Genomic DNA, 13,238 nt, shown 5'->3' with positions numbered 1-13,238 from the left:
GTCCACTTTCATTTGTACAGCCATCCAGTCGAAAGGCCTGTAACCAAAAGCAAAGTAACGATAACATTACAAAAATGCAACCGCTTTGCAGTTTAGCTAACTATAATTAGCTGTAACAGCCAAGAGCTGCGCAGCAAATTGACAAGAAGTTTTATTTTAATCCTTGTCCCATGCAGTCAGAGATGTTGGCATTCTTCACATTAATTCAGATGTCCCTACCAACATTTATTTCATCATGTATCATGGGAATACTGTGGCTAGTTACTGGATATAAAAGGAAGATTAGCTCGTTTGCTAATTAGCATCTCAACAAGGGTAATGAGCCACGTGGAGGCCTCAGAGGCCTAACTTTACTGCGGTATCAATATATCAACCTGAGAAACATTTAAAATCGAAAACAGCATTAAGGCACAACAATGAATAAAGAAACTTCACCTCGCCACCATAGACTCTAACGCTCTATGGTCGCCACCTTAGTTTACAGCTAAAGTTCAAGAAATTGACTACATCAAATTACAAAGGTGACATATTTACCAAGTGGACAGCCGAGGAGTGAGGACTAGCAGAGTGTGCGGAGCGTTTTTATAACGGATGTCACACTGGCTGATGGGAAAAGGTTTTCGACGGCTAGTGCCTCTGCTGGCCATTTGTGCAATTACAAAGAAAAGAAAAAAAATGAATTTATTTACTTAAATCAGAAACGAATAAAGCGTTTAAAAGTAGTTTGACTATAAATAAAACTAACTCAAGGTCCACTTATTCACTGTTTCTGGGGCATTCAAACCTATGAGGAAGACTGTGAGATACGGCTGGGGAAAAAAAACTATATACTGTATGTTGACCTAGAATTTAGATTTTTATTTTAGATTTTTATTTTTCATATTCAGTGAAAATTAAATAACCTTAAACAAAACAAAGTAAGCAACAGTAAACATTTTGTTTAATTAAAAATGTAATCTTTGTTATGCTGAATCAAATGTAAAACATCAGATTTTCTGATATGTCATCCTAATGTCTGTATAAGATTTTAATGATATACATACTCACAAAAGCGGAATTTCCAAATTGGCAAAGATAATCGTTAATCAGATCCATCAGATGGAATGGGCCCTAAAAGCCTCCAGGTTTATAAGTGTGTGTCAATTGTTTCTAATTTTAAGTTTTTAAATTTATTCACAAATAAAGTTCTTTTGAGATTGCTCTGAACTAACTGACAGTATATAGTACTGCCTGGTTTCTAGACAAAAATTTAGTGTGTATAGTCTGTATGACTACATGTAGTCACGTAGTTTTTCTTCTCTGAACGTGGCACAACGTTTTGAGCAAAGAGACTTGACAATGCTCATCTGAAATAACCAAGACAAAAATCTAGAAGGAATAAACTCATGAAGATTTAATATTATGCATAAATAAACAGGAAAATCTGATACAATCAATGGTTATAATCAAAATGAAATGAAATAAAAAAAGAAATACATTTTGATTGCGCTCTATCAGGCGATACTAAAATGTATGGCAAGGCCACGATTCAATATAATTTACAATCACAACATGGAGGAAAAAACGAGGTAAAAACTAACAAATTTAGCTTGGACACTGAATTTCATTTGGCTGGTTTCTAAAGGCATTTTTTTATGCTTTAGCGGCTAAATTCAACAGCTGCAACTAAATCCAGATTTTTCACTTGATAAAGTGACACAGTATTAGGAATATGATCCCTTCACCAAAATGATTGATTTTAAGACTTAACTCTTTTAATATTCATTTAAATAAACCAGTTTCATACAGGCCAAATATCTAGAACAGACAATAATCAAATCTTGCATTTTAACCATAAAGATAACAAGGGACTAATGTGAGCTCACTGCAGCATTGAAAGATATCCTTGTGCGTTTTCAGGTGAAAATTGTTTATTTCTGCATTTCATCCAAATATCATTGCATTTAGATCCAACCTATGTAGCTGATGAGAGAATGAATGATGGTTTCAGAAAGCAGACGTGTACAGTAGGGTTAATATTGCCCTCTATTTGGTTATCTAAAAAAATAAACAATGGACAAAAAAATTGAGTTCACAAGAAATCTAAACCGGTAGAACACAGTGTGGCCTCATAGCAGGACTGTGAAAACAACATCAGTGTTTCAAAAGACTACTCCGGTTTCTTGTTTTCACTGTCCTCACCCTCCGATAACACGTGAAACCATCAAGGTGATCTACTCGGAAATCTGTGGGTTTGGAAAGGAAACACAGACAGCCGATGTGCAGAACAAAAAGGGAGACTTTACAGACTTAGTCCTTGCCTTGCATGAACCAGCGATCCAGAAAGACAAACATGTAAAACACTAATTTGTTCATAAATGCCTTCAGGTAACATGGAAACATGTTTAGAGGGTTGTTTGTTCTTTGCCCAGATGAAAGTCCCTTTAGCCTTTTATCTAAACATTTTTGGCATAATGGACACCCAAATTTGTCCTTTGACAGGCAATGTCAATGTTCTCTAGATTGCATATATTCCACCAATCTATCACAACTCTCCTAATTAGTGAGTTTAGATGGTATGGCTTATGTAGGGCTTTGCTTCTAGATAACACTTGAGACAGAACCATGTGAAGGACCAAATAGGCAGCAAAGTTAACTTAAAATGGGAACAAAACACCAAAAGAGTAAATGGAATGATTCCTAAAGATCAAATTCATATCCTCAAATATTTTTACACTATTGCCAGAAAGAAAAACAAATAAAAAGAGCTTTGAAAATAAAAAAAGAATATATATGTATATATCCATCATGTGTATATCTATATATAAACAACAGTTACAACTAGTTGCAGACAAGCAGAGAATTTCTCCCCCACTCCTTTAAGATTCATCCCTTCCACTGTTATAAGGCTGTCAGAATCATAGAGGGGGCAGCAGCTTTCTTTCTTAAGTCACCAGATTCCCTGAGATGTGGAGCGCCAGTTTATTTGTCAAGGTTTATTTGATTTCAACACCCCCCCCCCCCAAAAAAAAACCCAGAAATGTTTGTGTAAGGAAATGAGTGCTGCCCATGAAGGGTGTGGTCGTGGAGCTGAAGAAGTGTCGACCTCCCGTCTCCACTCTGCGCTCCCGACTCTCGTGCTGGCGGGAATTGGTGGCGATGGAAGTGACGTTGCCCGAATAAAAAGAGGAACTTAACCAGTTTTCATGTTACATCTCAGATGCTTTTCCGTTTGATTTCATTCATTTCCATATTGTTGTTTTACAGTCAAACGCAAAGCTGTGTACATATTCAATCATAAGTCAGTCATTCCAAGGCTTGGAAAATAAGTGGTTTTGCAAAAGAGTTCTTATGAAGACTCTGCTGTGTGTGCAGTTCATTATGCATATGTATGATGTGTGTATCAGAGTATGTGTAGTCCTCAGTGCCTCTGAGGGACTAATCTCTTTAATAGCGGCTCATCGTAGACCCAGCACTCCCCGTCCTCGTGAAATAGCTGCAGAAACACAAGCAATAACATTTCTTACACTCAAATATTTGAAATTGATCATAAAAATAAAACTGCATGATTAAATTTATTTTTGCTCATGTTGCCCCATTCTGTTGTATACAGATTCAGTCATTTTACAGGTGAGAAGATGCATGTTAATGTTTTAACGTTTTGGTGATCGTGTAGTCTATTATCACACGGCTTAAAGTTCTTTCTAGAAGTTGAAGAACCGACAGTCTCACCCTGGTCTCCCACTGCTGCTCGTTCTCCTTCCTCTCTCTGGCTTCGGCTCTCTGTTTCTCCTCCAGCCGGTGTTTTGCATCTGTTGCAGCATCAATGTCCCTCTGCTTCAGGTTCAACGTCACATCTCTCCACAATCTGGCAAATTGAAGGGGTGAAAAGACATTTTGTTCCTGGAGCCTAGGTTCCATGATATGCAAGTCTTTCAAGGAAAGTTTAATTTCTCACCTTCGGGACTCGTAGTCGAGCTGGTCTTCCAGCTTTCTCACCTTCTTCTTAATGATGCCTATCCTCCTAGTGTCTATAAACACTGTGTTCTCCTAGAAACACACAAAAAACACATTTATTCATGTTGAAATGCATTGCTCCTACATCCTACAGTAGTTATTCCCCAGTGTAATACTTGACGACATTGTTTTTTTTTCAGCTAATAAATGATGACTAACTTGCCCTAAGTAATTATTGTCTAATTTGATATGTACCCACCCCGTCGCAAATAAGAAAAGAGAAATGGAAAGAAAAAGAGATAAAGACTCACTCCAGTTGCCCACTTGGCATACATCACTCCATTCCACTCTCCTTCAATGGAGCAGAAAGATTTCTTATCATTAGGTGAACTGAAAAAGAAATCAAAACAGAATTGTGGTAAATGTTAATAAAAAGCTCAGAGTCTTTCATCCATAGTGAGTCTTTGAAGTGTGATTTAAATTTGTATTGTGCTAACGTTTTCCTCTTACAAAATCTCAGCAGTGATCCTGTGCTTTTTTCCTCCATAGAAGGGTTTGGTGTGGAACACGATGTTAGCACTGTAGCCCGACTTGGAGCAGGAGATGTTGCACTCCCCACCCAGCTCCACCCACGGCACGGTCAGAATCGACCTGAACAGACAAACTCAGTTCAGTGAAGCATGGAAAATAATAACCAGAGACATGTAATAAAGTGCTTTCACGCACGCACCTGCCATATCCGTTAGGGAAGGTGAGGATGTAATGTTCATCATGCTCCAAACACGACACACAACCTGACACAACAAGACCAGCAAATAATTATCACAACTACACAAAGTTGTGACAGTAAAGTGTGTACAAAATCATCACATTTTGGAGTACATGAAGCAGCGCTCTTAAGTACCTTGGCCAATATTGTGGACACCTATGGACATGCCTAAGAACTTTGACTTAGTCCAGATGTGAGCGTTGAACTGGATCTTCTTATTTAAACATTCTGCGTAGAATGCAGAAACTACAGAAACAAGAGAGGAAATACTCGATTTAAGCAAACAAGCAAGCATGTGATCAACAGCATTTATATTTTCTTTACACCATTTTATGGCCTCTAAAAAGGTAATGACAAAAAAAAAAAAATCAGTAGTTGTTGGATATACTACTACTAAAGATGATCAGTCAGTGGCAGTTTTCCAGACACAACATGTCATATGATTTTGGAAGTGCTTTGTGATCACTCAGCAGAAGGTTGGACACTCACTGGGTGGGTGGTGAGAGACCTGCTCTGCCACAAAACACACACTGTTGGACGAAGACCACGGTACTGGACCTTCTGATACGGTCTCCTGGAGGGTGGAGGACAGGAAAGGGAGTCAGAAAAAACAAGTTTTTCCATGCAACAATATGTAAAACTGTTTAATTATAGTGATTTAGTAAACAACGTTAAAATGAAAGGTATGGTGCATGTAGAAACGTACATAAAAAGGAAAACAAGACCGAAGTTTGTTCGGTTCTCTGTTTTCAGAAAGGTACTTAAAGTGGGGAGAACAAGTATTTTATACACCCCCAATTTTGCTTTTTTCTTAGCTTATGAAGCATGTAGAGGTTGGTAATTTTTTTAATCATAGATACACTTCAATTGTGAGAGACAGAATCTAAATTAAAAAAAACTGAAAATCACATTGTATGATTTTCAAATAATTAATTTGCATTTTATTGCATGACATAAAGCCAGGGCTGCGCTTTGTCACCAATCCTGTTTGTAATATATATGGACAGGATATCGAGGCGTAGTCGGGGCAGGGAGGGGTTGCAGTTCGGTGGGCTCGGGATCTCATTGCTGCTTTTTGCAGATGATGTGGTCCTGATAGCGTCATCGGTCTGTGACCTTCAGCACTCACTGGATCGGTTCGCAGCAGAGTGTGAAGCGGCTGGGATGAGTATCAGCACCTCTAAATCTGAGGCCATGGTTCTCAGCAGGAAACCGATGGAGTGCTTTCTCCGGGTAGGGAGTGAGTCCTTACCCCAAGTGAAGGAGTTTAAGTACCTTGGGGTCTTGTTCACGAGAGAGGGGACCATGGAGCCTGAGATTGGTCGGAGAATCGGAGCAGCCGGTGCGGTATTACATTCTGTTTATCGCACCGTTGTGACGAAAAGGGAGCTGAGCCAGAAGGCAAAGCTCTCGATCTACCGGGCAATTTTCGTTCCTACCCTCACCTATGGTCATGAAGGCTGGGTCATGACCGAAAGAACGAGATCCAGGGTACAAACAGCCGAAATGGGTTTCCTCAGGATGGTGGCTGGCATCTCCCTTAGAGATAGGGTGAGAAGCTCAGTCATCCGAGAGGAGTTCGGAGTAGAGCCGCTGCTCCTTCGCGTTGAAAGGAGCCAGTTGAGGTGGTTCGGGCATCTGGTGAGGATGCCTCCTGGGCGCCTCCCTAGGGAGGTTTTCCAGGCACGTCCAGCTGGGAGGAGGCCTCGGGGAAGACCCAGGACTAGGTGGAAAGATTATATCTCCAACCTGGCCTGGGAACGCCTCGGGATCCCCCAGTCGGAGACGGTTGATGTGGCTCGGGAAAGGGAAGTTTGGGGTCCCCTACTGGAGCTGCTGCCCCCGCGACCCAATACTGGATAAGCGGATGAAGATGGATGGATGGATGCATGACATAAGTAATTGATCACCTACCAACCAGTAAGAATTCTGTCTCTCATAGACCCGTTAGTTTTTATTTAAGAAGCCCTCCTTTTTCTTTCTCCCTTATCTGTTTTACCTGCACATGTTTGGACTTGTTACCTGTATAAAAGACACCTGTCCACACACTCAATCAAACAGACTCCAACAATTAATGACACACTACACTGTCATATATCAAAATCCTGCTCAAGTTTGCCAGTGACCATCTGGATGATCCAGAGGAGGAATGGGAGAAGGGCATGTGGTCTGATGAGACAAAAATAGAGGTTTTTGGTCTAAACTCCACTCGCTGTGTTTGGAGGAAGAAGAAGGATGAGTACAACCCCAAGAACACCATCCCAACCGTGAAGCATGGAGGTGGAAACATTCTTTGGGGATGCTTTTCTGCAAAGGGGACAGGGCGACTGCACTGTATTGAGGGGAGGATGGATGGGGCCCTGTATCGCGAGATCTTGGCCAACCACCTCCTTCCCTCAGTAAGAGCATGGAAGACGGGTCTTGGCCATAGACTGTGTGTGTGTGTGTGTGTGTGCGCGCATATATATTTGAAAATGGTCTATGGTCGTGGCTAGGTCTTCCACCATGAAAACAACCCAAAACACGCAGCCAGGGCAACTAACTAACTAGGTCCTGGAGTGACCTAGCCAGTCTCAAGACCTGAACCCCAAAAAACAATCTTTGGAGGGAGCTGAAAGTCTGTATTGCCCAGCAACAGCCCTGAAACCTGAAGGTCTGTATGGAGGACTGGGCCAAAATCCCTGCTGCAGTGTGTAAACCTGCTCAAGAACTACAGGAAATGTATGATCTCTGTAATTGCAAACAAAGGTTTCTGTACCAAATATTAAGTTCTGCTTTTCTGATGTATAAAATACTCAGAATACATGCAATAAAATGCAAATTATTTAAAAATCACACAATGTGAATTGTGTGACCTCTACAGACCTCTACATGCTTTGTAAGTAAGAAAACTTTCAAAATCAGTAGTGTGTCAAATACTTGTTCCCCCACTGTATACTTACAATTCCAGTCAAGATTATTTGTCTCAATCAGCTTAACAAGTCCACAACAGCATTTTAGCCAAAGTGCACACATTGATAAACCCAGCATGATCTAAATATCAACTTTAGTAAGGATATGTAAAGTTGTTACTAGTAACATTAATTTGAACAATTAATTGAAAAAATAAAATGATAGCTGATTTTATTCCCAACACAGGAGTTTATGCACATTGTCCACAAATAGTAAAGAACAAGCAAGGGCTGCAGAGGCATGTGGTCTCACCGTGTGTGGGGAAGGCTCCTCTGTGTCGCTGGGCAGATCCCAGTGGCAGTAGAAGACTTCTCCCAGGATTGGATTGTAAGGTTTCTTGGCCACTGAACCTTTCCTCCCTGCATGGAAAGCTGACAGGTACCACTTTACCACGTGAACCATGCGCTCCCGTGCCTCCGGCTGCTCAGCGATACTAGTGGAAGTCACATGAGTGAGTAAAACTACTTCATATTTTACCATTCCTGAAGGTTCGGATATATTTAAATCTCTGTGTGATACGATTGCTTGCACCAATACAAGAGAGGACAATTACCTTACAAATAAGTCGGGATGTGCAAAGAAGTCTGCGTACATTTCTAACAAAGATCTCCTCTCCAGGATGAAGGTAGGCAGTACAACCTGTTAAATATAATGAAGAAGAAAAACTGTATAACTGTGTCTGCGTGGGTTATTCAAAAGAAAGCTTGCACAGATGATGTTAGTGAGTAAAATGATAAGCGAGAGAAATTCAGACTGAATAAAACGCGTGGAGGGAGCTAGACTCGTGACTAAGCAATGTTGGTAAGTTTTCTTTACCTTGGTGAGGTCCATGCCCAAACGAACTTGAGAGAGAAGATGCATGATGACGCTCTTGTGCTCCTCCACAGACTCGCCCTCACCTTCATCATCGCGGTCATCGTGGCTGTCAAACTGGTCTAAAGACAACAGATGAGGACAAGTCTCACATGGCTGTAATAACATTAAGTTATGTAAAGCATCTTATTTTTACCATTTGAAAAAAAACAAATGTTATTAAACTTGAAGCTACTGGGACGATGTGGCTTAAAACTAAAGCACTGGAGTAATAACTAATACTATCTCATGTGTTTTATGCATAAAAAAGCACAAAAACAATTGGGAAAAGTTGCTGTATGTGTCTTGCGTGCATTCTGTTTTTACCTGCATCTGTCGTGCCGTTAGACATGGACGAGTTGAGGGACTCTGTGGTGTCTGGTCGTTTCAACGCGGTTGCTTTATTAGTGACAGGCGAGGACGCCTGAGGCCCTGAGGGACTGAGGAGGAGATGGAGGGAACAGAAAGGAGGCAGGAAGCAGGAAGCAGGAGAGATAAGGAGATGGAGAATGAGAAGAATTTCACAGGTAATAATTGTGTTATGTGTTATGGATTTTCCATTGCATTTTTCCACCTGAATTGCTAAACAATATAATTACAGTGTTGGTTTCAAACAATAAATTCACTGTATTACAGTGGTGGTTGCAGTGACGAAGAGTGCTACTTTACTCACTCTATGCAGTGTTTGGGGGAAGTACTGCTCTGGTAGAACTCGTCGGCGTCGTAGAACTCATCCTCGCTGGAGGAATAGGAGAAGTCTGGCACCGAGTGTGAGAGGAGGGGGATGTGAGCTGGGGAGGCAACGCCGCTGCTGGGGCCCGACTGGCCACTCCCTGAAAAATAAAAAATAAAAATAAAGCCAACATTGTGTTATGTCAGTGCTATCTTGTAGCATTTTCTCTTTTCATTTTATGGATTTAATTAATAAGGCTTCTTTATTTATACAGTATACAGGTCACGGTCAAATCAACAGTATGTTGTTTAGCTAAAGCACTCATTTCTGAGCCCGATGCAGCTGGCTGTGTACAGTTACATCAAGCCGTTTTTGAAATAGTGACAGCTTGCTCTGCAGAGCATATCGACAGTGCTCTCAAGCATACAGCTTGTCTTCTTAGTGCACAGCACTGCATTTTAATACTGCTGCCTCAGCATGAACCTCTGCTTTTCTACTTGGCTCTTTCATTTACTATGTTGGTGGACCAGGCACTCTGGGGTGGTAAGCATAGTAATAATTCATGGTATTAATATTATTGCTTTTGTGGTTGAGTTCTTATTGTATTAGATTTAGGTTGCTTGCAAATTAAAGGATCTAACAATACATAATCAAATTCAAATTAATAACATTCTAAGAAGAACACACACTCCCTGCATTCCAGAAGTAGTGTGTCAGAAAAAGGTTGAGTATGTCTCAATACATAGTACATCAAATACAGTATGCCAAAAATACCAGGATGTCCTACTGCATTCGGTCTTATTTTACAGTATGCAAGCCTGCACGCTTTTCTGGCTATTCTGACCCACCATCTTGTGCACAGCATATCTGAGCAGGGAGGTCAAAGTTCAAGGTGCAATGTTATAAAGAAGTAGTATAAAACGTATGCATACCGCATGCGACAGTACATACTTTGTAAGGGCAGCTGCAGTACATACTAAAAGTAAAAAGCATGTGATTTGGAATTTAGTATCTGTTCTTTCACCAAAGTATGTAACAACATAACCTCCCTTCCTTATAGTGTGATAAGAGTGAAGTAAACTTTCACCTGTGCTGTTGGGAGTTGGGGTCTGCAGACTGCCCATCACCGTGACAATGGGACCAACTGGTAACGTGGAGGGGCGCTGGTCGGATTTACACACCTGAGAAGCGTCTGTAGCAAAAAAGAGAAAGTGGATGATTTAGCACCGAAGGTGCAAAATGAAGCCAGATCGCATTAAAAAACAGCAGCCTGAAATCTAGAAGGCTGAGAACATGATCCGAGACCGACGCTTCAGTTGTGAGGGGGATTACACAGTCCATTAAGAGACTGAAAATAGGATGGCCTAAGTTGCATGGTTCATTTTCATACCAGTCGAGTCAAAGTCATAGTCCGATCTTAGTCATGCCATGCGATTACATTTAGTCAATTATTTTCCACACAATTACACTACAAGGACAGGAATCGGCTTCAAAACAGAACAACATTAATAGATTCATTTAAAGAGAGAATTATTTCTGAAATGGAATATTATAATATTAACACACGTGTTAGCCATAATGGATATCTTGCAACTGGACCCTGCTGTAGATCTTCAACAGCCAGTAACTTAACTAACAAACACTTAATGAACATTTAGTGCATTTATCAATTTATTTACCCTGAATGATCGGTCAATATTGTCATCCCACTCTCATAAATATCACAGTGGACCAGTAGAATTTTAAATGTCACTGAGTATTGACTCATTGTAGTCTTTGATTAAAAATTTTTTTTAAAGCCAGCAAGCATGTCAGACAACTGTCAGCGTCACCATTATTGGATCCATCAACAGAAGGACATTCGGGTGTGAACAACAGGGGGAGCTGTTGTCACCCTCTCTGGAAGAAGTTTGGTGGGTGAAGTCTATGAGTGTTTATACAGACGTGTTCACACAACAAGCACATGAACACAACACAATTGTCCACATGTATATAGGAAATGGTGAGAAGGCAGATGTCTAGTACCTGTGGGTAGTGTGGTCTGTGTTGGCATCGTGGTGTTGACTACAGGAGGGTCCAGAGGGGGTTGGTAGATCCCATCCACTGGGTTTATGGTACTCTGGAGGAAACAAAGAAAACAACAGCACATCAGTCACTTGCTGCAACAATAGCACACCCACTTCAATGCCTGCGTACTAATCTAGCACAATTGTCTTAACAGACAATAAACGTTGAGATAAAAATCCAATACTGCAAAAGTGAGTTTAGCTCTGGATGTTACCATCCATGTACAGTACAACTAACCTATTTTAACCACATCTATAAACTACCTATACCTACATGCTAACCACAATGAAACACCATTTCTTGTAACATTCAAGGTAAGCTTTCACCCTCAATTGGGCACTAGCTTCAGTTGATGTATTGGTTATTCATCAGCTTAATGGTATTTCTATGCCATAACAAAAACAGTGAAATTAAATATACACCACCCTGCCTGGGCAGATCAATTTCCATTCCCTTCATTTCCTGGAAAGTGTTTCTAGGTTTGATTAATCAAATGAATATAAAACCAATGACACCGCAGCAGCTTTACACAATAACCAACAGCACATCTGAGCAACCTCTCAGTACAGAAAGCAGTTAATTAACTCCACCGGGCTGCAGACTAAATCCGTAACATGTTTAACTCTATGGCTTTTAATTTCCCTGTTGTAAAAACCAACAGGGACGTTCTTATCTGCAGTGGCCTGCCCTCATCAGTGCCACCTAAACATTATGTGTCCATGCATATCAATATTGGCAAAAACACGTTTGCGCACACACGCATAAAAAGCAGCCTGTTGGCTCGATGTAATAGGGTCACTGGCACCAATGACCCAACTGACAGGAACACAGATGACAACACGTGCCACAGCAAAATCATATCAACTCTTATTCTTTGATAACTTACCCTTAGGGATCTTGGTGGCACTGAAATTAGATCAAGTCAATGAGATGCATTATCCTATCACTCATTACTTGACCTGTAATCTGTGATTTGTACACGTTTTTTTTACCAGGAGAAGTTTTAAACAAGTCATTTGAGATCAACAGGACCAGGCAGTGAGTCAGAACATGACCCGACACAAGGCTGTGTGTATACAGAGGCTGGTGTAAGTATCACAGTTGGGACTAGAATACCAGGAAGTACACAAAAGGCATCCCCAATCCCATGATGCATCACTCAAGCATGTTACAAAATACACTGACTACAGAGGAAGAAGAGCTGTAATCGGAAGTCAGGGTTGTTTTTCCTCTAATTACTCTCTGAGCTTGTTTTGTTTTCTTTGTGTGTGTCATCAAAAGGCAAGTTATGATCGAAGGTGGAACATTTATGTAAGAGACGCTTAGTTTGACATCTTTGCTCCATTTCCCCCTCTGTTCACACTTTTCTCTCTTATCTTCAAGCTTTCTGCCTCTATTCCCTCCTTTCTACCTCGCCTCCGTACCGCCCGATGCTTGCCTAGTCCACGTGCCTCCATAAAAGTAAGGCAAGGGCTACTAATTATAGCCAATTACAGTAATATTGGTCAGCCATAGTGGGACCAGCCCGTGGCCTTGCAAGCAGGAGCTAAAGCAAAGGCAGCCGGAGAGAAAGAGTTGGCTTTAAGCACTTAAGCACATGATCGATAAATTTTCTTTTTTAGTGAAGGTAATATTAATGGAGGAGGTAGCTCAAGCAGCAAAGCAAACCTAAACCAATCATACCACATCAATTAAACAATCAAACATCAATTTTGACAGATAAATACTGAACAGGGTTCTGGTGCACTGTGCTCAGTTTAAATGATTTCTGTAATTCCCCTGATGGTGCAGCGCCTGACTAGGTCAATCAAGCGCGCTGCTAGTGGTTCAAGTCTAGTGCATCTGTAGTTGTTGCTCCACATTAACCAAAGGAAACACAACAGACATTTTGAAGTTCTATAGCTGCAAAGATATATTTAGTACAAAGCTTATGGCATTAAAAATATCCATTTCAATGTATAGACAAAGTAAATGCTGTGCTCTTTATGC

General features: G+C 40.8%; 1 protein-coding gene, 1 long non-coding RNA gene and 1 other non-coding gene across 9 annotated transcripts in view; all 3 read right to left on the bottom strand.

Annotated features, from left to right (window-relative positions):
* LOC117951126 overlaps positions 1-684 on the bottom strand; it is an 8,943-nt gene extending 8,259 nt beyond the window's left edge. The window contains exon 1 of one of the 2 annotated variants that reach the window (XR_004658065.1): positions 535-684. This is a non-coding gene — a long non-coding RNA (uncharacterized LOC117951126). The remainder of the gene's footprint in view (positions 1-534) is intronic. The other variant, XR_004658062.1, reaches the window with a different exon arrangement.
* On the bottom strand, positions 168-247 carry LOC117951146. Its single transcript, XR_004658072.1, has one exon. It is a non-coding gene; the product is annotated as a small nucleolar RNA SNORD74 (small nucleolar RNA).
* A 694-nt stretch (positions 685-1,378) lies between the features above and the next one.
* osbpl9 (oxysterol binding protein-like 9) overlaps positions 1,379-13,238 on the bottom strand; it is a 35,712-nt gene continuing 23,852 nt past the window's right edge. For all 6 annotated transcript variants that reach the window (XM_034881291.1, XM_034881292.1, XM_034881296.1 and 3 more), the window contains 15 exons: positions 11,208-11,301; positions 10,270-10,374; positions 9,183-9,342; positions 8,837-8,949; positions 8,474-8,592; positions 8,211-8,296; positions 7,910-8,090; positions 5,195-5,279; positions 4,841-4,951; positions 4,667-4,730; positions 4,447-4,587; positions 4,248-4,326; positions 3,938-4,029; positions 3,712-3,847; positions 1,379-3,475 (listed from right to left, as the gene is read on the bottom strand). In XM_034881291.1, the coding sequence (XP_034737182.1) occupies positions 3,401-3,475; positions 3,712-3,847; positions 3,938-4,029; positions 4,248-4,326; positions 4,447-4,587; positions 4,667-4,730; positions 4,841-4,951; positions 5,195-5,279; positions 7,910-8,090; positions 8,211-8,296; positions 8,474-8,592; positions 8,837-8,949; positions 9,183-9,342; positions 10,270-10,374; positions 11,208-11,301 (1,641 nt within the window). In that variant the 3' untranslated portion in view covers positions 1,379-3,400. The remainder of the gene's footprint in view (positions 3,476-3,711; positions 3,848-3,937; positions 4,030-4,247; positions 4,327-4,446; positions 4,588-4,666; positions 4,731-4,840; positions 4,952-5,194; positions 5,280-7,909; positions 8,091-8,210; positions 8,297-8,473; positions 8,593-8,836; positions 8,950-9,182; positions 9,343-10,269; positions 10,375-11,207; positions 11,302-13,238) is intronic.

The sequence above is a fragment of the Etheostoma cragini genome, chromosome 9 (assembly GCF_013103735.1).
Source record: "Etheostoma cragini isolate CJK2018 chromosome 9, CSU_Ecrag_1.0, whole genome shotgun sequence".
NCBI lineage: Eukaryota > Metazoa > Chordata > Actinopteri > Perciformes > Percidae > Etheostoma > Etheostoma cragini.
Note: the sequence above shows the minus strand (reverse complement) of the source record. Positions and strands in the feature narration are given on the sequence as shown.